The sequence below is a fragment of the Stylophora pistillata genome, chromosome 7, assembly GCF_964205215.1.
Source record: "Stylophora pistillata chromosome 7, jaStyPist1.2, whole genome shotgun sequence".
Classification (NCBI taxonomy): Eukaryota; Metazoa; Cnidaria; class Anthozoa; order Scleractinia; family Pocilloporidae; genus Stylophora; species Stylophora pistillata.
Window position 1 is genome coordinate 34,535,717 of NC_142525.1, and position 23,892 is coordinate 34,559,608.

Here is a 23,892-nt window from a genome sequence, read left to right on the forward strand (position 1 = left end):
TCCAATTTCACCTTCGCAGTTCGAAAAGCTTTGTTCGGAGGAACTTCGCCATCTTCCGAGCGCCTTTTTCGAGCAACTCGATTGACATAGTTTGATGATCCAGTCATACTCCCTTCATCTCTCCTGACTTTAAATTTCGGCGATGTGACATCGTCGTAGTCTAACTTTTTACTCTTCACTACACGGCCAGACCGCGATCGCACTGGTTGGCCCTCTTTGTTTACTGCATCAAACTTTCTCTGCTTCCGAATTCTCTGTCCCTCCTTCGCTTTTGCAAGCAATTGTCTCGCCAGAGGCACAGCCTTTTTCTTCATGTGGAAACGAGCTAAATTGCTCTCATGTAGGTTTGGCGATGAGTGGTGATTGATTCCTTCACTCACTAAAGTTTTCTGGACCCGCGGTACAAAATTCGCCTTGACTTTTGTTGTCGATTTCACGTTCGCTGACAGATAAGCCTTATCGAATTCATGGGCAGGTCGCGCGAATCTTCTTTCGTACGAATCTCTCTTTTTGTACAGCTTCGCGTAAACATTTTGGCTCGGTGATGCGGCGGGAGGTTTATTCTCTGCTTCGTTCGCGTTGCTTTTATGCTGAGGGGATTCAGCTTTGAGTATTTTAGGCACATTACCACTTAAATGTCTTGATAGTCGGTCTCTGGCGCCATCTTTGCGATAACTTATTCTTTCGTTGCCATCCAGATAATCTTTGACAGAGAAAGAGCGATACGCTTTTAGACCCAAATCCTCTGCGCGAAAGCCATAAAATTCTTCTTCCTAAAACAGAAAATATAAAAAATCAGAAATTTGCAAAACAATCAAGCTTACTTTTCGAAAGAAGTGAACAGGCTTCATAAACAAAACTCTGAAATAAGCATGCAATGGCAAATTGATGAAGCACCTCTTCATCGGAATCTCCGAAGATTTCCCGGTATTTTCGAAGGCTTATACAAACTGGCTTCTTGAATGAACTCTTAAGCTTTTCGCCGAACTGCTCCTGTTTAATCCGTCCGGACATGGTAAAATTCTTCTTTTTCTTGGGAGCACATCGGGCCTTGTTAGTTCCAGGATATTTCATTCGCGCCATGTTCCCTTTTTGTGCGCATGAGTATGCGTCTCACACGTGCTGCTGCGACCGCAGACAATTATGGGTCCAAACAGAATAAACAAATAGTTTTTAACAAAACTGGCGTCGATTCTGCATTTTACCACCCTTTGCGCTGAATCATGCCGTCAGAATGTAAAGAAAAGTCAGATCAAAATCGAAAAAATTCTGAGCCGACGTTCTATAGGGAGAGAAATCTGCAACACGCCAGCCGATTGAGCGACCAGGCCTCTTGGGTATTCCCCAAACGTCCGGTTCTCAACGCACTTTCATCTTGCGGTGGTTTGGAGACTTCATCGTTCACTGTGCTAAATGCCCATGCACAAAAATGAGTCAAAAAGTAAAAACTGCTGAAAGAGTTGCATTTCGTCGGGGAAGAACTTGTGAAATTAGTTAAAAAGCGAATGATCAAGAATTTAGGACCCAAGCGTGATTCGTAGATTGCATATGAAGAGTGAAGAGCACACGATATTATTAGTAGCCCAGAGAGCAATAAACCCTTTCATTTTCTTTTCTTCGATACCGTGTGCGTCCATTCCGTGTAGAGACTGATATACATCATATTTTCAAGTGGAAGGTCTAAAAGAGCCTTTGGAGACCATGTTGTTTAGTTTCAGCGCTTTGACAAGTTCGCGCGCGCGCGGGGTTTTCCCAGTCGAGCCTTCTCGTGTATACTCATTAAAAGTCGCCATGATACAGCGGTATACCGTGTGCTTCCGCCTCTGACTGGCAATCTTCTGGCTTATTCAGAAACGATCCTCGGTTGTGTTGTTAAAGATAGAAAGAAACTCCTAATAAGCTTTGGATGATCAAGTATCTTCAGAAGACTTCAGTAATCGCGTTTTGCTTCCATTTTATTATCAACTATCAACCATTGTATCCCACTGAACTACAGTGCTGTTTTATTGCTCAAGTCGCCTTGACAGAACCTGTTGTGTATTGACTCTGTACATAGTTAATCGAGGGTTAACTATGCTCTGTATTAAAAAGGTTTGGCTAAGTTTCTGAACTTTATTTATTTTATCATTTGGACTTACGAGAAAAACTCAAGCATCGAACACGATTTGATAAAATCAGCGCAAACCATCGCTGGATTCGTGCCATGTACTGCGTGAAATCAACAACCTGCTCCGTTCGATTACTGGCCAGTGCAGAGATGGTAAATCAAACTAGCCAATGCATTGAAGTGGTTGCAAGCTGCTGTACAGTGTAGTTGGTTATTCCCTTACAAAGAAAACTGACCAAGAAGGCGGTCTGCATTCCTTCTCCCCATAAAGGGTCTCTGTGGCTCAGCGATGGAGCATCGAAGCGAGATGTGTATGTCTGAGGTTCGACTTCTCATGGGTAGTCTGAACATTTTTTCACGCTCGCGAAAAGACGATAAAACACCGTTCTCAATTTTTTCTTCCTTGATGCGTTTTCGATAACAGTTATGATTCGAGCTCCTCCGGCCAACAATCGGCCATCAAAAATCGTATCCTAAATTGGGATCAAAACTAGCCATTTAAATCCAGTGTTGACCGGGGCAAGCGGCTGGAAAACAGTAAACACATAAACTGCTTTTCTAAACGAGGAGCGAAAGGAAAGCGGGCCTTTTCATGAAGACCCCGAATAAGCACTTCAGCATCGTCGAATCAACTTAGATGCTGTCTGGCAAGCACGCTTCATAGCTTTAGTTCTTGTCTTTTCTTTCCGTACGACAACTTACGCGAAAGGTGAAATACCCAAGGCCAAGCAACAACTTTGAAACTGCGAAGAATTGCTTCGAATTTATAAGCCATCTTCCCAATAGTTCCCATCTTTCCAAGAGGACAACGAGCTTCTTTCTTCAACTATTTTAGAGCAAGATGTGTAGATTTTTCTCACTATGCTTTGCAATTGTACGATTACCGCATACACGCAAATCACGCCGCGACTGAGTTTCTCCCTAACAGTACTAGAAATCCTGATATGGTCCCGTCCCGCAAATTGCTCTTTTCAAAGTCATCCCTCGGGACGTACCTACCTGGTAAGGATGAGTACACAAGCGACTTAGTAATTAAAAAAAAAATAGCAACGAGTAAATGTGAAGATTGTTAATAGTATGGCAACGAAAGCCGAATGATATTGTTGTACAATGGAACACCTGTATTTTTCCGATTTCAGATTATGGGGGATCGCATAAGTCTTTCTAGGTTACAGAATTTGTACACCTTGTCTCAATGATTGCAAAAGACACGAATTTTCATCCCACATACACTGTAAATCCACGATCTCGACGGTATAAATTCTCCGTTCGCGTTTAGTGCTTTGATTCGATCAAGGTTATCTTTTTGCAAACCTACTTTCCACCCTAGATATGCAGGTTTGAACCAGTCAGTTGAGGACACGTTGTCAACTTCAACCCGAGTTTTTTCTCCAAATAAAACGACTGCGCTTTAAATGCCAGGAAAAATATACCGTGACCGGGAAACAAAAGTTATTCAAGGCAAAGTAAGAAGCTAGTCCCAGTACCTACCGTGACTGAGCACCAAGCAACCGAGTACGTCGTGTATGTAGACACAAGCCGTCAAAGCAGTGACGTATGATGCACGATCCTCGCAGTAGATAGCGCTATTTAAGCGATAGCGAAAATCAGACCTGAAAAAAATCAGGCCTGTACGGGATTCGAACCACTGACCTCAGTGAGTATAAAGTATGCCACCAAATGGACGCAGAGACTCAAATCGATCACAACAATCCTCGTTACTCGTCAAGCTACAAAAAGGGTATCACCCATGGTCTTTTCCTTCCAGCTCACGTAATCCGGCAAGCAGATGGTAAGTTGTATCATATAGGCGTGTACCAATGAACAACCCGCTCTAATTCTCTTCGTGGGGCGGACTTACCCGCTGTTCTTAACATCGACGAATTGACTCCGTGCTCGATTGACAAAAAAAAAAAAAACACAAAAAAACTAAAAACAAAAAAAAAAAACAAAAAAACTAAAAAAAAAAAAAAAAACTAATCCGCCAGGGCATCCTAGCCTAACTTTGGGTTCTGAAAGATAAACAGCACGAAAATAACGATGGGCAACCATAACAACTAATTTTATTCTCAATATATACAGTGCAAGATCTCCTCTTATTCTGTATTTGTAATATTTTGGTCAAACTTCTAAAATGAAACGAGTGATACAATAGTGTTAAGACTTGGGACATTTTAGTGGCTAGATAACAATGTTAGTCACCGAAGTACAGTTTCAGACAAAGTTAGACATCACGCGCGTAACAGGTAATCACGTGCGGAACTCATCATATCAGTAGGTTTGGTCTTCTCGTTTGGTTCAGGAGAATGCAGAACTATTCTTTCAATTTACAGGGCTCATAAAAATAAAGATTTCTTTAAAGCTCAAAAAACTAAACCCATAATACATTCACAGCAATTCTCATTACGTTCCTAGCTTTATTAGAATTGTTTCTCAGTTATACGCCTGGTTACATAGTTGCGGCATGCTTGTGTCAGCTTAGAAGAGAATCTTTCTCGTTTTGTAAGAAAGCTTTGAGGAGTGGTTCAAAGCTTTCATCACTGCGACCGACTTGCCTCTCCATGGCGGCACGAAAGTCTTCCTTGGCTCCCTTGTTTACTCCTCGTGTTACTGCCCGACTGTAAAATAAGTAAAAGAGAACTCAAACAAGTTAAGAATAGGAGAGCTAAGTAAAACATAAGTAACCACGGATCTTTTATAGTTCCTAAAGGCATTGGTTGACAGAGCTATCACTTTACAGAGTATCTTTCAAATTAATGTAGGAAGTAACCTAACATTGCGATGGTTTGCAATGGAAACACGCATCACTCTTTCAACCAATCAGATACTAACCAAAAACCAGTCGCAACCTGGACACTCAGGTTTTCCCGTGCTTCACAGTTTATTTATTTCACCTTCGATCTGCAAGTGGGTCCTTTAGGTATATTCTCTTATTCAGATTAGTCATTGTGTTAACTTTGGGGTCGTTTTAAAAAAACTTGGTAGAGAAAGAAAAACAATTGGTTAGAGCGCTGGACTGTTGTGCGGGAGGTCGAGGTCGATGGTTCGAGCCCCGGCCGGACCAACACTCAAGGTCTTAAAAATAACTGAGGAGAATGCGCTACCTTTCTATTATATCAAGAAATGGATTGACATTCTAGTCTTCTCGGATAAGGTCGAATAAACCGTAGGTCCCGTCTCCTGCAGCTATTAATTAGTTAGGATATATCAACAAAGTTGAAATAGTAAATTGGCCACCGTAATGATTACAAAAGCTGACGTTTCGAGCGTTAGCCCTTCGTCGGAGCGAATAGAGGAATTGTGGGTTGTGTGTGCTTTTAAAGGCAGAAAATGGAGCTACGTTATTGGTGGGAGCATGGCAACGAGAAAAACATGAATAAATTAGTGGAATGAAAAGCGTTCGTTGATCCCTGTGGGATTTAGACTGCCGGTTTGAAAGATGAGCTTTTGTTCAAGATTTTTACGGCTTTCCGTGCCACCTAAGTGCAAGGAAAGACCGCAGATTGCCATATGTTGCTTAGAATGATTAGGTAAATTAAAATGTCTAGCGACTGGTTTCGATGTGTCCTTGTCATTCCTTTCCACGTCTCGAAGGTGTTCTCGGAATCGGTCACCTAGTCTTCTGCCTGTTTCGCCGATGTATATCTTTTTGCAAGAAGTGCAAATTATGCAATCGATTACATTGGCGGAGGTGCACGTGAAGTGATCGGTGATCTCAATGGATCGTTTAGGTCCCGATATTTTATCAGTGTTGTGAATGAAAGGACACGTTTTGCATCGTGCACGAGCGCATTTAAAAGTGCCTGGTTGCTCATTAGTCTGAAAAGAACTTCTGACCAAAAAATTGCCTATGTTTTTGTCGCGTTTGAATGAAATGAGCGCTCAACTTATTGATCGACATTCAGCACTACAAACGTCGCATAAGGAAGATTCCGACCGCATTCCATTCACTCTCACGTTTCACCCTCACAGCCACTCAGTTAAATCCATCATTCTTAAAAACTTTAAATTACTTCAAAACGATCCAGAGACAAGCACTATCTTTTCGCAGCCTCCGCTCATTTCATTCAAACGCGACAAAAACATAGGCAATTTTTTGGTCAGAAGTTCTTTTCAGACTAATGAGCAACCAGGCACTTTTAAATGCGCTCGTGCACGATGCAAAACGTGTCCTTTCATTCACAACACTGATAAAATATCGGGACCTAAACGATCCATTAAGATCACCGATCACTTCACGTGCACCTCCGCCAATGTAATCTATTGCATAACTTGCACTTATTGCAAAAAGATATACATCGGCGAAACAGGCAGAAGACTAGGTGACCGATTCCGAGAACACCTTCGAGACGTGGAAAGGAATGACAAGGACACATCGAAACCAGTCGCTAGACACTTTAATTTACCTAATCATTCTAAGCAACATATGGCAATCTGCGGTCTTTCCTTGCACTTAGGTGGCACGGAAAGCCGTAAAAATCTTGAACAAAAGCTCATCTTTCAAACCGGCAGTCTAAATCCCACAGGGATCAACGAACGCTTTTCATTCCACTAATTTATTCATGTTTTTCTTGTTGCCATGCTCCCACCAATAACGTAGCTCCATTTTCTGCCTTTAAAAGCACACGCAACCCACAATTCCTCTCTTCGCTCCGACGAAGGGCTAACGCTCGAAACGTCAGCTTTTGTAATCATTACGGTGGCCAATTTACCATTTCAACTTTGTTGATATATCCAAATTATTTCGTTACTCCCACCGACGCAGCCCCAAACAGTTTCTTTCGAAAGTATCAGCCTTTATTAATTAGTTAATTTGGTTAGGCAGGGGCCGTTAAAGAACCCACTCACCAGATTACTGTGATAAGGTCAGGCCTGTTTACTGGGAATTGGGGGGAGGGGGCATCTTTAAAAAAGTTTCCTTCGATTGTTTGTAAACTGCTGATGCAGTCCGGCCAAAGTCTCCCGAAAAGTGTTGTGATGCGTATTTGATCATATCCACATGTTAATTTGCGCAATATAAAAATTAAATTATTATTATTATTATTATTATTATTATTATTATTATTATTATTATTATTATTATTATTAACAAACTATCCTAACGGCATACGAGAAACATTTGCCGAAATGACATGGACAAATTTATTTAAAAGCGGCGTGGATAAATCACAACACGCTCGCCTTTACCTTCCTTTAAAATCCTCAATTTAGCGAACAGCATTTTGCGAAGGAACACCACTCACGTTGGAGTGCACCCTCGCGACTTAACATGGGAAATAACGGCCATAGTTAGGACTAACCTTGAACCAGAAGTAGAATGAGGAACTAGATCGAGGTTGTACGAATCATCACTGTAGAGGTGTGCGAACTCCTCCAGAATATCGATATCTGCCAGCCGTTAAGCAAACTTGGAGGACATTGTTCATGACCTGGTCAAAATCCACAGAACGATAAAGTAAACACTTAAAAAAAGAAAAACACGTGGCCTAAATTGTATTCTTAAATCCCCGCCGGGATCTTGCAGGTATTCCCGATAAGAAAAGCGTCAGGGTCCCGCCAGTATTCCCACCGGGATTCCCGCCAAGATTGCAGCGGGATGCCTGAAAGGAATCGCGCTGGGATCCGCCGGGATTCCCACAGGCACAGTCTGTAATTAACAACATTTTTTGGAGCTTGATTTAAAAAAAGGATACTGTTCACGTAACTGAAAAATTCTCGGTATTTCAATCCGCCCTGATCCCGGATCCTATCCAGGAGTTCATAGAAAGCATCCTCTTCTCTTGGCCAACCAAACTGCACTAACACTACCACGTGACCTAGGAGTGTGTCATTTCGCCCTTCCGTCACCAGTCTTTGCTAAAAAGTAAGCAACTTGTTTATTTCTCTCATTTCCATGAACTTAGTTTGCTTCTCAAAGTACTGTCGTTAAACAGATTTTTCAGAATGTTATTGAGTACATCAACATGGCTCAGACGATTTTTTAATCATTACCGCACCACATCAGGGAAACGTAACGCGCTGAATATATCACACTGTAGAATATACATCACACTGTAGAATAAATATCACACTGTAGAATATATGTCATATTGTAGTACAGGGTAAATGTACGAACAGAAAGCGTAGCAACAAAATGACTGCATGACTGTACTGAACGATCCAAACTTGGAGTTCTTCCTTTTCTTAGCGCTTGACTACTTAACAAACGAAGTTTTATGCGTATCAGATTTTTTTATGGTCATGGTTTCGTTCGTGTTGTTTTCGGCTTTCGCACGAGATCATAGTTTAAAAGACTGTTTGGGTACATCGTGTGACTAGAGAGGTCTTACGTTATTAACAAAAACTACCTTGAGTGAGGAAAGAAGTAAACGGACTGTAAAGGAAAGCACTTCTGTTTCACTGCACTGGATCAGTCTTAAACATCGACCTGAGGGTTCAATGAAAAAATTATCACAAAAACAAACATGTAAAAGAAACAAACCAAAAACAACAATAACACAACCCACACCATAACCTTAACTCTTCCCCAGTCCTTACAATTGAAACACACGGCTCGTCAGTGACGGGCAATCAACTCTGCACTACAGCAATAGATAACACGCTTGGCCATTACGGATACCCCCCTCCCCCGCACTACATGCCAAATACCCTTTTATTCGAAAAATTAAGGTAGGCTTATGATGCAGTCATTGTCAGAGGATTTTGTATTAATTTACCGCCAGCAGAGGCCGAGCTTAACGGCTCATTTCCACTCGTATCAAGTTTTCCTTGATGTACTGAAGTTGATCTTTTCAGTGTCATGTTATCTCCAGCTGAGCTTCTAGCCACGAAGAACTGCATACTGTATAGTGCTTCTTCACATGCTCTCTAATAACAACAACAAGGGTGAATGTGAGTTACAGGAACCTCTCTCTGACCAAAATCACGGGTTCGTATTGTAAGCGACGGGCAGGGTTTTCCCCCTTCGATTCAAGGCTGAGAGAATTTTCTCTCCTAAAACACAACATAACACAACGACTCCAAATCCGTTCCCACGATCTCTTTTTGTTCCACCCGAGAGCCTTCCTCCGCTCCAGGGTCTTGCTTCTTTCTGGGGAAAGGGAGAAAGAGAGACACCCTGGGAACAAGGTCGCAGTTAATCTCAGCCAGGGCTCGATCCCAGACCTCCTGAACCACAGTCTATCGAGCTGACCGCTGACCATAAGATTACAGTGACGCAGTTACGATAAAACCACCATTCATTTTCATTTCTGATAGGTTTGTTTATTACCTTGTGATTATCGAGGCGGAAGTAGCAACATGACAACTGAATTGCTCCTCTGATAAGTAACTAAACCACAAGAAAAAGGAAATAAAATTTGGTAAAAAAAGAAAAAACAACAAATCCAAAAAATCCCCTTTAACGTTTTCGCTGTTTTGATCTTAGGAGTGTATCTGATGTAAGTTGAGCAGGCTAAGTTTCTATTGCTGAGATTTATTGTGAGGCTACGAACTGGATTATGTTGATAAAAAAATTTTTTTACAAAACTATTTACAGAGCGCAGCAAAGGAGTTGAACTTGGGGCAACCGAGAAGAAATCCAGTGAGTGGCAGGGTGGAGGACTTTAACTCAGGCCACCGGATTTCAAGTCCAGCAGCCTAACCACTCGGCCACGCCACCTCCGCCAATTGTACGTTTGGTTTAGCTTGCGCTTTTTCTTTGGTAAAAAAAAAATGGAGAGATTTATCGAAAAGATTAATGATTCGGGAAGCATTTTACAGCAGGTAAATTTTTCCTCATTTAATGCAATACTTCTCTCACTTAAACGATCTTTACTACAACGCATCTCACTGTTCACTGAACAGCATCCATACCTCTTGATTTTCCGAAGCGTCCTGCTCCAAAACATTTCGTTGCTCTTGGAGAAATTCAACAGCTTTCTTGTATTTACCCTAAATAATACACCGTAGAGAATAGTATAGAATGGATACAATGCGGACGAATTCAAATCCGATCAAACGGAATAAACAATCAATATCTTAAAATAATCGCGAACCAGTTGGAAAAAAAAAAGTTGCAGGAAAGACGACGTCTTCTTGGTCGAGTGCTTAAGAAAGGCCAGAGCCTGGGCGATCGCAAATATCGCTACTCTCACTGTAATTGACTTTGGCTGACAAGATGTTACGACCCCTTAGCATTTTATAAGGTTTTCTTGATAGTTTGCCCTTGCACTCCTGGGTGGGGGGCGGTACTGCATGAAAAAGGTGTTTTTGCCAAAGAACACAACAAAATGACCGTGACTATGGGCTAGCGGCTCATGATTCACACCACTGCATCTGCTATTGACAGCCTCATAGCATGAACTGAGAAGTAAAAAGTGTTACTGAAATGAGAGTAAAGTTATGTTCAGAACCCAACAAGATGAGCTTCTGCGACTGTACGTCGTTTGTAGGTTAGTGGCTAAAGGGGGGAACACTTGAGTCGTCTGGAAAACCCTCCTTGTGCCCCTCGTAACTGTGGTACCTTGTAAATAAGTCGGTCCACTTTGAACGTTCCCATCCAGTTCCACTGGTCCACACGCCAGTCGTCTAAAAGACGCAGAAAATCTGTAAAAACCAACAATGTATACTTGGAGTGAGTTCCTGGTCTTTGCAGGCTTGAATAATTCCTCAACTTTACAATCACATTTGCTTTATAAGCAATATTAACCTAGCCGGCAACTACATGTGCTACAAAATCAAAATCCTTCTAATCTTGGAAACTACTAACTCAAACTTTCCGCCAATACGACCTTAAAAGCATTTCACTGTAAACAAATTTTTCACCGTGGTTCTCCTCCATCGCAAAGTAGCAAAATTTAAAGTATAAATAAGATTTTGTACGCACTGATTTTGCACTAGTGACGAACCGTTTTTTATAGTCAGGATACGCGCGCACTTACGCACCCACGCACCTACGCACTTGCGAACGTACTGTTTTGCAATAGCCACAAACCTTTTTTATAACCAGGATATGTGTTGAGAAGATGCCAAGCCTCCACAGATACAGCGAAATCTTCTGAGAGGTTTTGACTGAGAGTACCACAGTCTACATGAAAAAAGAAAGAAAGAAAGAATAAGGACTAAAAAAAAAATAGACCGTCAAAGACTACATATGGCTACGGGTAAAGCACAATTTTTATAGCACTGAAAATAACTTGAGTTTGTGAAGTAACGTTAGGAGGTAGATTTCCAGACTATTTGTCCCATATTTGTCCCATATTTGTCCCATATTTGTCCTATATTTGTCCCACATGCAAAAACAGAAGACCTGCCGCATCCCACATATTTATGAGTACCCTGTTCCATTATATGACATTCAACAAATAATTAAACGGTAATAAATAATAGTACTAACCATATCAATAATAATGATAACGATATTAATATAATATAATGATTAAGAGGGACTGGCTGGAAAGACTTCCCCTATCCTCTTTATGCTCTTAGGCACATTTATGCATTTATGCTTTAACGCACCTACGCCCTTGAGCTATTACGCACACTTACGCACTTACGCTATTACTTAAATACGCACATACGCACTTACGCACACTTATGCACATTTACGCACTTACGCACACTTACGCTCCTACGCACACTTACGTACTCACACATTAACGCACATACGCACTTACGCTATTACGCACTTACGCTATTACCCACATTTAAACTCTCACGTACATTTACATACTTACGCTTTTACCCACACTGACGCATTAACGTAGATACGCATTTACGCTTTTACCCACTTAACTACTTACGCCATTACGCACATACCCACAAACCCACTTACGCACACTTATGCTCTTACACACATACACATGAATGCACATACGTACTTATGCTATTACGCAGACTTACGTAGTTACGCTATTACCTCATACACACATATGCACCTACGCACACTTACACTTACGCTACTGCGCACACTTAAAGACTTACGCTATTACCCACATACGCACTTACGAACACTTACACTCTTACGCACATTTACGCACTTACGCTATTAGCCACATACGCACATAGGCACTTACGCACATTTATGCACTTACGTATCAACGCACATACGCACTTACGCACAGTAACGCACTTACGCTATTACCCACATACGCACTTACATACACTCACGCTCTTCCGCACATTTACGCACCTACACACAGACGCTATTACGCACACTTACGCTATTATCCACATACACACTTATGCTCTTACGCATAATTAGGCACTTACGCACATACGCATTGACGCACATACGCTATAGCGTAATAGCGCACCTGTGCATTTACGCAAACTTACGCACCTACGCATTTACGCACTTATGCACTTACGCTCTTTCGCACATAGGAACTTACGCATTTACACTTAACTACGCACTTCGGCACTTACGCACATACGCATTGATGCACATACGCTATAGCGTAATAGCGCACCTGTGCATTTACGCAAACTTACGCACCTACGCATTTACGCACTTATGCACTTACGCTCTTTCGCACATAGGAACTTACGCATTTACACTTAACTACGCACTTCGGCACTTACGCATATACGCATTTATGCATTTACATCTTTACACACATGCGTACATACGCACAACCTACGCACTAGCGCTCTTACACTCTTTCGCTTTTACGCACACTTACACACTTCCCCATTTACGCATACTTATGCACTTACACACGCTCGTACACTTTTCTGCACAAATACGCACTTGTGCACATTTGCACTTGCGCTCTTACGCGCTTGCGTGTTTACGCTTTTACGCACATACGCATTTACGCATATTACACATATACGCACTTACATCCTTAAGCACATACGCACTTACGCTTTTACGTACACTTACGCAATTTTGCATTTACGCACTTACCAACTTACGCTCTAATACATTTACGCTTTTGACCACACTTACACACTTACTTTCTTACGCAAATTCGCAGTTACGCTTTTACGCACTTACGCAATTGCACACATACGCACTTACCTTCTTCACTAAAGCACACACGCACTTGCGCACTTACGCATTTACCCACAGTTAGGCACTTAGGTATTTACCTACTTGCGTGTTCACGCACACTTACGCTCTTACGCACATTTACGCACTTAAGCATTTACGGACTTACGCACACTTACATACTCACGCACTTAATTACACACTTACGCATGCACACTCACTCACTCACTCACTCACTGAAATCTTTAATAAGATAATTTTTCTATAGAATCCTTGAATTGTCACATGTTCCAAACCTGTCTTACTTTTATCGATTATGATGTGGGATGGTTGCTTGCCCTTGCCATCGTCCTTTGTAGGAGAACCAGACCTGCCCTACAAAATAGCGTTAAACCAATTAATCTTAATGTCTAAAGAAAAACTGATTTATCAGAGGTGTCGAGAAACCATTAGTCGGAGGATAGGATAATTATACTTACAGATGCTAATTTTCGCTTTTTCTTCTTTGGCGCTGGGCTGTCCATGGAAAAGATTGAAAAGACCAACAGAGTGTGATTTAAAAACTCCTTCCTCAAAAATGTTTTGTCGTAATACTTAGTGTAAGTATAGAAACGATTCTTGGTTGATAAAAGGCTTGGAAATATTCAGAATAAGAAAGATGGTAAATATTGATCTCAGTAAAGAAATAGAGCAGATGCTTTTGATGGTCTTGTTATGAGTGTGGAACGAAATAAAAACGCCTGAGTCCCCATGATGAATGGAACCTCAGACCCTCGGATTCCCATGCTCTGATACTCTACCACTGAGCTACAGACTAAGAACTAAGCCACAACGAGGTTCATGTGACATGTGTCTTGAATACTGCTACGATCAGCAATGTTGAAATGCTAAAACAAAAACAAAACACCATGACCAAGTTTCTAATTTACCCCTTTTCAAGGTCTGTTCACGAACACTGATCTTTAACAAATGGTAAACACCACAGCGTACACTATTGAGTTATGGATGCACGCGGGAGGTTGCTAAGCACGAAAGAAGCATAAGAGTCGCTCGAGGCGACAAACCTCCCAAGTGCATCCATAAGTCAATAGTGTACGTTGTGGTGTTTACCATTTGTTTTATAACATAACATTGATAGATTGTAGCTAAAGAGTTCCCTTTTATTTAACAAATCTTACGCGACCAGAAAAAACCAGCGCGCGGAAAAATAGTCTTTGCATTTGCTCACGTCAGCAGCGTACACCCATGGGCAAATGGGGGACGCTAAGTTGACCAATCAGAGCGCGCGCTTTACTTTGGTTATGTTATAATTAACAACTATTCACCGAAGTGGAGGTGGTTAGTGGTGGATATTTACCGAGCCGCGAAGCGGCGAGGTAAATATCCACCGCTAACCACCAACACTGAGGTGAGTAGTTGTTTTAGTATATACTAAAACAGTGAGATAATATACACCACCAAAAATTTATTTCAATTCATACATTCCAGCAACGATTCCAACATTTTCCCGCACGTAACGATCCAACGCGGCTCGGATCGCGGTAAGTGATTTTTTGTTGTAAAAACTGCCGTCACGTTTTTTCGCTGACAGATAAAATTTCCGAAGACATTTGTTTAGCTCTGGTGGCGACATTTCTCCAAAGGGTGTTGCAAACTCTTTCTGTATTTGAAACCATTCTGTAAAAAATATTATTCAACTTTGATTTTCAAGTGAACAAGTGAGGTTACGCAAGATTAATTTGCATTTGTAAACAAAATCTTTTTCATTGGTTGTTATTGATAAACTCCCGGTTACCATTACCTTTAAACACGGCCAAACCAAATTTAGTCGCTTTCTCTGTGTTTTCAGGGACTGCTTCGTCTTTATTTGAGTGATTTATTCGCTTGTCACGGATGCAAACTGGCACGCCATTTTTTCCCGAGTTGCTCGGGGGTAAATAGCAAAGGATATTCGGAGTTTGACTAGCCAATCAGAGCGCGCCTTCAACGCTATCCACTGTTTTAGTATATACTAATTAACAATTATTCCACGAACGCGCGTTGGATATGAGATGATAGATAGATGATAGAGTTGGCTATAGTCATCTCATATCCAACAAGCGAGAGTAGAATAATTGTTTTATTAAAAAAAACGCCCCCAAGAATCTTCTCGACCTTATTTTGTGAAAAGAAACCGGATTTAACAATGTACAGAAATTAGATTATGGTATATTGGCTCATATACCATAATGGCTGAGCCAATAAAAAGTCTTGAATTGCATTATCCAATGATCTAGTTTTTAATAATGATCGTTATCTTTGTCACTTTATTTATTCATACCTGTCAATTGCAGCAGTGTTTGCAGAAGCACTGCCTGATAGTTGAATGTTGACATGAACACTGTCCTCAACCAGAACCAAAGGATACACCAGACCAGAAGAAGCTGTTGAAGAATTACAAAAACAAGTAATGTTTATGTTAGCTGATCAGAAAGTTATAATACGACAGCAAGAGGGATTAGCATTCCAGATCACACTAAATTTTAAGTTGCTAAAATTTTAAGTCTTAGCCCTTGGTGAAGCAATAGTCAGGAATGGAACATGAGACTGACTTGCATTACCACAAGAGCCCACTGCAGTATCTGTAGCATGACATTTTGAGGATTATCCCTTTGGCTGCCTTCTTAATGACGGGGTAGTATATTGTAGGATTGCAGCATCCATTAACTTTCCCCGAGAATTTGCTTGCACCCAATTTTCTCCCTCTGTCCTGTTTTCTTGACAGCATACCAGAACCCATTTGTCTCGTTCTGCCCAGTGTCTCCCTCTTGGGTGGAGGAAGACACTCTTAGAGTGAAGTACACCCCACTAAGACCCCCACCTGGGCTTGAACCCAGTCTCCCAGCCAATAGGACATGGCAACTCCCAAAGGAACATTACTTACAGATTACATCAAGTCTGTTGACAACACGGCAATATTCCCAGACAGTCTGTAAGAACAGGATGATGGTTGCAAACATGAGCCCAGTTTTCTCAAGCACCTCCTCCTCTGTGCCTTCTTCTGAGCAATGTTTTGATATTTTTTTCAGTTTGTGATGCAGGTCTGAAATACTGGTCCAATAGTCATTGGTGCTTCTGTAAAGATATCACGTGATATACACCATTATAATCCCTGCAAGATGTGGCTCAATGTAATTTAGGCCAAGTTAAACTTGAGCCAATGCAGTCAGCAGTGGTCCGCGGGCAGCCACGCATGGGGGGGGGGGGTGGGGGGTTTGCATTTACTGGGTTTGTTGCAAGGGCATTTGTATTGCATTCCAGCTACATTCTCGTTTGCTTTTGCTTGCCATAGTTGAGTGCCTTTTTGCTCCCACTCCCCCCACCCCGTTTTTGGTCTTCGTCATGCAACAGTGGTAAGTATGTCAGTTGGTAAGTATTTCCACTGATTTATCAGTGTGACAGTGCCGTGTGGTTGCCGCTCTCAGGGTTGCCATGGATACCTGCAAGCCTGGCTGGCATCACATACGGCTCCACCTAAACCAAGGCACCTTTCCCAAGATCATCTATTGATAATGAGTGTAATTAAGTGTCAAATTCTGTACTGACGTATTCAACTTCAATCACTTTGAAGATTGGGGATTTGAAACTTTAACCCCTCACACCCTAACATCAGTCTGCATATTCTCCATACTGTTCTCTATACATTTCCTACAATGCTGACAAGGAGAACTTGTTTAACAATCAAGAGCTTCTTTATTCTCATGACCTTCATATTTGATTCAGGGGTGGTGTTGTGGGGAGAAATTAGATGCTGATCAGTCTTGAAGGGGGGGGGGGTTGAATTGAATGGTCAAAAAAGTTTAGAATCACCAACCTTAATGAATCCATAATGGACCCATACCAAAGTTAAAATCATTACCATCAAAAAATTAGAATGGCTTAACTCTCACAGCTTTTCACAATAAGAGTGTCAGAAAAAAGTCATAAGCTTCTTGATTCCAGGAAAGAGATTCTTGCACCTGTATTTTATAGAATCCAGTCTGTCATGGATCCTACAAATCTCCATCCATCCACATTTCTTTGCCGCTAGATAAAACAGCTTGTGAAGGGCTATCCATGGCCCCTGTCCATCAAGCACTTCTGCTACAATACTTGTGTCTATAATACTCTGTTGAGCATCAAAGTTTTCAGACAAGAAGTTCTGAGCTGTGGCACAGGAAACGTAAAATTGAATGGAAAGTTCTAGCCATTTGTGCACTTGTGCAAGAGAGATGCCAGAAACCTGTTCCTAAAAGTTACCAAAGAAAAGAACTAGTATCACTTTAAATCAACATTTTTATGGATGGTATACCATGAGAAAGCTCAATGTTTTTCTCAAGTTTATTAGTTTAAAGTTCTCCACCAATATCAAGATATTTCACTTCCTAAAACTAATTATGATCATCTGGTTTATGGTGAGGATAACTGCAGTACTGTAACAGTTACTTAATACAATTTAGTCTCAGAAGCAAAACTATAATTATTTCCAGGCTTTTCCTTCTGCAATATTGTGTAAACTGCAGTTTAAGCAATTGCCAAATTCATGACCTTTTATCCACATGCAAAATATATACTAGCTACCTGTAATATCTCAAATTCAATTAGAGCTTAATGTTTTGAAATAGGCAGTTCAACTTCACTTAAGAGTACAAAATATCATTGATATTCATTAAATCTTGACCGAGGTCGCCAGTACAGACCAAACGCAGTGAGGTCTATACCAGCGATGGAGGTCAAGATTCTCCCATACAGACAGACCTAGCTCGGTTAATAAGATGTTTATTATATGGCTGTGTCTTGTATGCCAATTTTTTATATTCTTTGTACCTTTTTTTTTCTAGACCAGTCTAGATGCTGGTCTAGATGGGAAAATCTAGACCGCTTTCAATACTGATTTTGGCCAATCAAATTCATGAATTTGGTAGTTCCCAGTCCTTGTGAGACACAGCCATATAATAAACCCAGGAAATAATTAAGGTGAGTCTTAAGCTGAGATGACAAACCTCGTCATCTTGACCACTACAACTTTCAGCACTTGAAGTTTTAACAGACATGTTTTCACTGGCCAGCAAGTGAGGCAATACATCACAAACTGAAAGTAGATTGTGTAAAAGTTACAGCATCACATTAAATGAGCAAAGTAGACACACTTTTACTGAATACCTCACTTTAGAGAACTGATTCATTTGGTCTCTTCAAGCTACAAGTATTATTACAACCGCAAAATACCAGTAAGCTTGGCAAACGAGGATCAAATTCATGCTAGGACCCTCTCAGTAGATAAGTACATTCTCAGAGCAAGTTGGGAGCCACTAGCTAACACACACCTAACAACTTCCTGTAGGGATTAACAGGAGCTGCTGGATACTCTGAGTTCTCAGCATCAGTCAACATCTCTGTCAAGGCAACCTTAAAAAAAAAATTAACAATAAGATCATTCTTGCCACTCAAATGATATTAGAGATCATTTCAATATTTATAAACTTTTTGGGACACATAAAAACAGATGAATGCAATCTCATTACTTTGTTCCTAAGTTTTGACTTGATGGACCGATTTTTCTACTCACTACCCTTCTATTTGTCCGATCCTTATTTTCCAGGATACAAAGGGCATCTCCTTATCCAAGGTACATGTACAGGTCAACACATTCCTTATGAAATGAATTAAAAGTAATTTTGGAGCAGTTTCTCACAAGTCTTAACATTCATACTCATCGTTTTTGTAAAAAATTCAAATCGTCTTGCCTCTTAGGCATTTTCTTGTGTCTTGTATCTTGATAGTTTGCATGTCTTGTAAAGTACATGAGTTTAAGATTTGAATTGGGCAAATTTTATAAAGGCTGACTGGCACAAAATAATTCAATCCACATATTTTAAATCCCCAATAGTCAGCATCTCAAATAACTGGGATAAAAGCAAGTGTCCTTTGCTCAAATACCTTTTCAATCTACTGGAGTCGAAGGTAGAAACATATTACCGTTAAGTAAAATTAATATAACTGATCAAATGTCTTGACTACCCCATTCTTTGGAATCACATCAGGGAATCTCCTCATTAACAACAACATCATTCGACATCTCTCAATGTAATCTTTGCATCTCCCTAAAACACAGTCAAACAGAGGTGTAAGAAAAGTTTCAAAGCAAAAATTTAGCACAAGTGTGGTTATGTTTAAGATCAAAGTTGTTCACCTGCAGCTCTGAGAAGTATCTCTCGCTGAGCATGCTGCGGAAGACAACCAAACATATCTAAAGAAAAAAGAAAATACACTTATAACTTACGATAATGATAAGAATTATAATGATGATAATTATGATGATTATCAGTGGAGCATTGAGGAGGACAACACAGTAACAGGTAAACTAAAAACAAGTGATAGATTAAAAATATTTTTTTGGTGGAAACATTAGGTATAATGTTTGACTTCAATTTAGTCAAATAAAAGAAAAAATGATTTTTTCAGCATCTGAAGGTGGGAAGTCAGCTTAAGATCATGAGAATGCGAGAAAGGATAACTAACTAAAAAAGCTCTTGATTGTTTAACAAATTCTCCTTATGAGCACCCGAAGAAATGTATATAGAACAGTATGGAGAATATGCATACTGATGTTAAGCTGTAAAGAGTTCAAGGAAATAATCACTACGTAAAGAAGCTCTTGATTCTTAAACACATTTTTCTTGTCGTGTGCAGAATGTGCCTAATTATGCCAGAATATAAAGGGTGAATCTAATCTTTTCTCACTGCTGCAAATACAGAGAGGTTAACCCCCTGTTGTTGAGTTTTCACAGGACGCAGATTAAATTATTGATATCATCCTTGATTATATACCTGTCAGAAACTTTCCATGTCGATCCATGACATCACTCTCAAGAGCATCTGTGAAGCTAACAACTTCATTCCAGAGTATGTCACTTTCTGGAAATTGTTCAAACCTAATAAATTTAATTTTACATTAAAAACATTGCGAGAAAATCTTTTCCAACATAAATGTGTTGAAGCTAAGAGCATATCTCAGAAACTGGAAAACAAGTCTCAAAACATGTAATATTACAAGAAAAAGGTCCTATCAAAGGTCACCAATCTATATTTTGGGTGGGTCCCTTTGGGGGTGTCCATGAGGCAAATGGAGATTCCTACGCAGAATTCTCTTTCTAAAGGTTGATGGCAACTGAGCTATTTTTTTAATTCAGATGTGGAGAATATTACAAAATTACACAACACCAATTTCTTGCAACTGCATTTCCCCACTTTCTGACAAGAAGCAATCCCAAATCAACAAACTTACATTATATAGAAAAGCTTGGCAGACTCTTGAACTCTTTCAGCATTTCTCTCAATGCTGTAGGCCTCATACTAAAACCATAAGACATACAGTACAAGACATAAGTGAAATGGTACGTGTTACATTCTTTAACAAGTAAGGGAGACAACACCACTCAACAGCAACAGAGTTTTTTTAATAAATCTGATCCAGTCCTCTTACGGTCCACTGCCCTTTGTAGTGGTAAGCGGCTTTGAAAGGTAGCAAATTCTTCTCAATTATTCTAAGACCTTGAGTGTTGGTCCAGCCGGGGCTCGAACCCTCAACCTCCCGCACAACAGTCCAGCGCACTATTCATTGGGCTAACTGGGCGGCGGTTCAGTCTGCATTTAAGTGATCCTGAGAAGGACTGTTGTCTGCTGTGGTGATTGATGTATCAACAACCCTAACAGAAGTCTCACCTGTGGTAATGACTTCTGCTGAAGTTGTCAAAACTGCTACTAACAACAGTCCTCCACAGAATTTGACTACTTTCACCTAGATGATCAGACTACATGATGTCATCTTCTTAACTGGGATCTACATTTATTAAGTTGTTAAAATATGTAGACATCATACCAACTAATGATAATGATGATCCAATCCGAGGATAGCAGTATCCATGCGAATTAGAGTAACATTATCAGTTATCAGAAACTTTCTTTTTAACCTAAGTCCCTAATTCTCTCGCATCTAAAGCTGAACAAGTCTTAACTAACAATTTAAGATCATGTAAAAAACTGACTAAAATTATGTAATTAAGTGATCAAACATCATACTTCTTGGTGCGAGACACGATGGTAACTCACAGGAATAATTCTACAAGTACTGACCATAGACACCGCAAGACGACAGAAACAAAGACTGAAATGAAAGAAAGACAACAAGTGCAGAAAGTTACAAACAAACAGACACTTAATTGCGAGCTCTGAGCCTACCTGAATTCCGAAATCTTTGGGATATAGTGTCTTAGCAGTTATTAGCCATGCTTTAGCTTCATAAGGGTTATTCTCTCTCAAGCTTTGCCGAGCTCTTTCCACTAACCACTGTGATTGCGAGTCGAGATCTTTCATGGTTGCATCTTCACCCGCCATATTGATTTCAGGAACTTTCACTTCAATTTACACAACATAGAAAGCTTAACCATGATTTATCGCGGGCGGCTAAACCCTTCAAATACTTTGTGGCCACCCCAGATACCCTTTCTTTCCTCCTTCTGAAGACACGAGGTAACTTACTGGAGAATTTTACTTTGCACTCAGAAAACCTAGAAAAAATACGAGCTTATTTGCCAACCTGGTGCTATCACAAGAGGGGAGTAAAAAATTTAGTTATCGTCCCTTTTTTTTCAGATCTTCACCGGGTGAATACCATGCAGATCTTTGTCAAAACCCTCACGGGTAAAACCATTACTCTTGAGGTTGAACCCAGTGACTCCATCGAGAATGTGAAAACTAAAATCCAAGACAAAGAAGGTAAAAATAAGGAAAATCTATTTGTTACATACTAAAGAACCAGGGCGTGAAATTCCAAAGGGCTAGGGTGACTCTCTCTGTCAAGTATTGGGGAAACTTGGTGCAAAGCTCAAACCATTAACCATTTTACAATTTTACGTAATTTTTAGATATGACTCAAATACTTCTTAGCCCTTTGGATACTTAACGTTTTACCGGCTGTATCATTTTCACTTCGAATGTCTGTAGTCAGTGAAAAAGATCTCAGTAGGCTTGAGTTAATGTGAATCTCTTAAAATTATCTTTTATCTGTATGCCATAAGGGTTGCTGTGAAGAGAAAATGTGGCAAGAGTACCATATAACCCCATACATTAATTATGCATTCAGACTAGTAGACTTTGTTTTTAAAGTTTTGTTGGGAAAGACAAAGAAGTGGAATGCATAATTATTGTATGGGGTTATATGGTACTCTTTCCGAAAATGTTGACACGGTGACAATGTCTTAAAAGCGTTCAAGAGTTTAGTCACGTTACAAGAAACAGTGTAGTAACTATGAGGAAGAACTACAAATCAGAGGTTGAGAATAGAAGAAATTTAACAAACTGTTTTTGTGTGTAGGTATTCCTCCAGATCAGCAGCGGCTTATTTTTGCTGGCAAGCAATTAGAAGATGGAAGAACTCTTTCTGACTACAACATCCAGAAAGGTATTGTTTAAATGTTTAGTCTGTGCAACAGTGAATGTAAATCCTGAAGCACAGCTGAAACAATTAGTCCTTAATTTTCATTGCTATTCTTCTTTGCTTACTGCTCTCTTGATTTTTTCCATCAACAGAATCCACTCTTCATCTTGTTTTGAGGCTGCGTGGTGGGGTTATTGAGCCCAGTTTGCGCATTTTGGCACAGAAATATAACTGTGATAAAATGATCTGCAGGAAGTATGTGATTCTTTTTTTCTTGTTTTTAACATCCAACTCCCACAAAGTGTTTCATCACTGGTTTAAGCAAAGAGCAAATTCCATTTTTGTAGTACGTTTGCTACTTTTCTTAGCTTATGATCAAGGCGAGATTACAGATGATTACATGACCCTTATACGAACATTAACTTAAATACTAAGCCCAGTTGTATAAAGGGCAGATAGCACTATCCAATGTATAAATAACCATCTAGTGGGTAAGTGATAGCAAAACCTGTAGTGTTATCCACAGAATAGAGATCTATCCAGTCAATAGCGTTATCTGACCTTTAAACAACTGGGGCCTGGTTTAAGGGCTCTGTCTGATGGCATGAACAGGGCCTGTAAAAATGCAAGATGCATGCTAAAAGATGAAAGGATGATGTTCATATGATAAAGTTTTTATTGACTGAGTTAGGTTGGGCCAGGCAGGAAAATATTTGGCTTTTGAATGTCTACAGACTTAAGCAGGCTTATTCTGTTCCTCATGACCTCAAGCTAAATATTTCCATGTCTAGCCCTTCCATTGAGTCAATAAGTACATTATCACTTAAAGATTTAGGTTGTTGATTAGGAACTCTAGTGCTTATTGTCTGGATTAAAGTTTAATGTTCCTTTCAGGTGTTATGCTCGTCTGCATCCTCGGGCAGTCAATTGCCGCAAGAAGAAATGTGGTCACAGCAACAACCTGAGACCAAAGAAGAAGCTTAAAGGCTAACTTCTTGCCTTCATTATGTCAGCTGTTGAACTTTGATTTCATCTGTGCTATGAAATTAAACTTGCCAATAAATAATTCACAAACTAAGTGATTGTATTATTCAATTGGATCCCAAAGCTCTACTCGGAGAGGAATCTCCAGGAGCCCAATGGCTATTGTCTTGGGGTTGTGACAAAGATCTGCATGGTCTTCACCAGGTGAAGATCTCTGCACAGCCTAACATACATTTCTCATAATTGAGTTCCAAGAATTTGGTTTAAAATCAGTACCCTCTTGTTTTTTTACTCATTACCTGTCTTGGGGGATGGTGTGTTGTTATTATCAGAATAAATGAGTTCTTGGTCTCTCCCAGGAGTGAATAT

General features: G+C 40.2%; 3 protein-coding genes across 3 annotated transcripts in view; 1 reads left to right on the top strand and 2 right to left on the bottom strand.

Annotated features, from left to right (window-relative positions):
- LOC111338657 (histone-lysine N-methyltransferase 2B-like) overlaps nt 1-1,139 on the bottom strand; it is a 26,316-nt gene extending 25,177 nt beyond the window's left edge. The window contains exons 1-2 of the mRNA XM_088728092.1: nt 898-1,139; nt 1-773 (exon numbers count right to left, since the gene is read on the bottom strand). The exon at nt 1-773 is cut by the window's left edge and continues 47 nt beyond it. Of these exons, the coding sequence (XP_088584218.1) occupies nt 1-773; nt 898-1,083 (959 nt within the window). The 5' untranslated portion in view covers nt 1,084-1,139. The remainder of the gene's footprint in view (nt 774-897) is intronic.
- A 3,014-nt stretch (nt 1,140-4,153) lies between these two features.
- On the bottom strand, nt 4,154-21,756 carry LOC111338667 (integrator complex subunit 10). Its single transcript, XM_022945187.2, has 21 exons — nt 21,342-21,756; nt 20,389-20,456; nt 19,932-20,035; nt 19,294-19,350; nt 19,122-19,204; nt 18,428-18,509; nt 18,104-18,192; nt 17,081-17,349; nt 16,006-16,196; nt 15,403-15,505; nt 13,562-13,598; nt 13,388-13,457; nt 11,082-11,174; nt 10,611-10,693; nt 9,962-10,039; nt 9,378-9,437; nt 8,824-8,974; nt 8,455-8,534; nt 7,801-7,963; nt 7,408-7,495; nt 4,154-4,725 (listed from the first exon to the last, which is right to left on the bottom strand). Exons 1-21 carry the CDS (start codon nt 21,495-21,497, stop codon nt 4,581-4,583), a joined length of 2,250 nt encoding a protein of 749 aa, XP_022800922.2. The 5' UTR covers nt 21,498-21,756; the 3' UTR covers nt 4,154-4,580.
- On the top strand, nt 21,756-23,617 carry LOC111338666 (ubiquitin-ribosomal protein eL40 fusion protein). Its single transcript, XM_022945186.2, has 4 exons — nt 21,756-21,878; nt 22,477-22,563; nt 22,692-22,794; nt 23,434-23,617. Exons 1-4 carry the CDS (start codon nt 21,776-21,778, stop codon nt 23,528-23,530), a joined length of 390 nt encoding a protein of 129 aa, XP_022800921.1. The 5' UTR covers nt 21,756-21,775; the 3' UTR covers nt 23,531-23,617.
- Nucleotides 23,618-23,892: the final 275 nt, after the last annotated feature.

What these genes read in the sequence shown, in the direction of transcription:
- LOC111338667 (XM_022945187.2), bottom strand. Translation starts at nt 21,497, where the DNA reads ATGGCGGGTGAAGATGCAACCATGAAAGATCTCGACTCGCAATCACAG. An exon ending in AACACTGCTGCAATTGACAG is followed by an intron (nt 13,599 to 15,402) that starts GTATGAATAAAT and finishes TTCCATGGACAG; the next exon opens with CCCAGCGCCAAAGAAGAAAA. An exon ending in ATATCCTGGTTATAAAAAAG is followed by an intron (nt 10,694 to 11,081) that starts GTTTGTGGCTAT and finishes TGGTTTTTACAG; the next exon opens with ATTTTCTGCGTCTTTTAGAC.
- LOC111338666 (XM_022945186.2), top strand. Translation starts at nt 21,776, where the DNA reads ATGCAGATCTTTGTCAAAACCCTCACGGGTAAAACCATTACTCTTGAG. An exon ending in TAAAATCCAAGACAAAGAAG is followed by an intron (nt 21,879 to 22,476) that starts GTAAAAATAAGG and finishes TTTTGTGTGTAG; the next exon opens with GTATTCCTCCAGATCAGCAG. An exon ending in TGACTACAACATCCAGAAAG is followed by an intron (nt 22,564 to 22,691) that starts GTATTGTTTAAA and finishes TTCCATCAACAG; the next exon opens with AATCCACTCTTCATCTTGTT.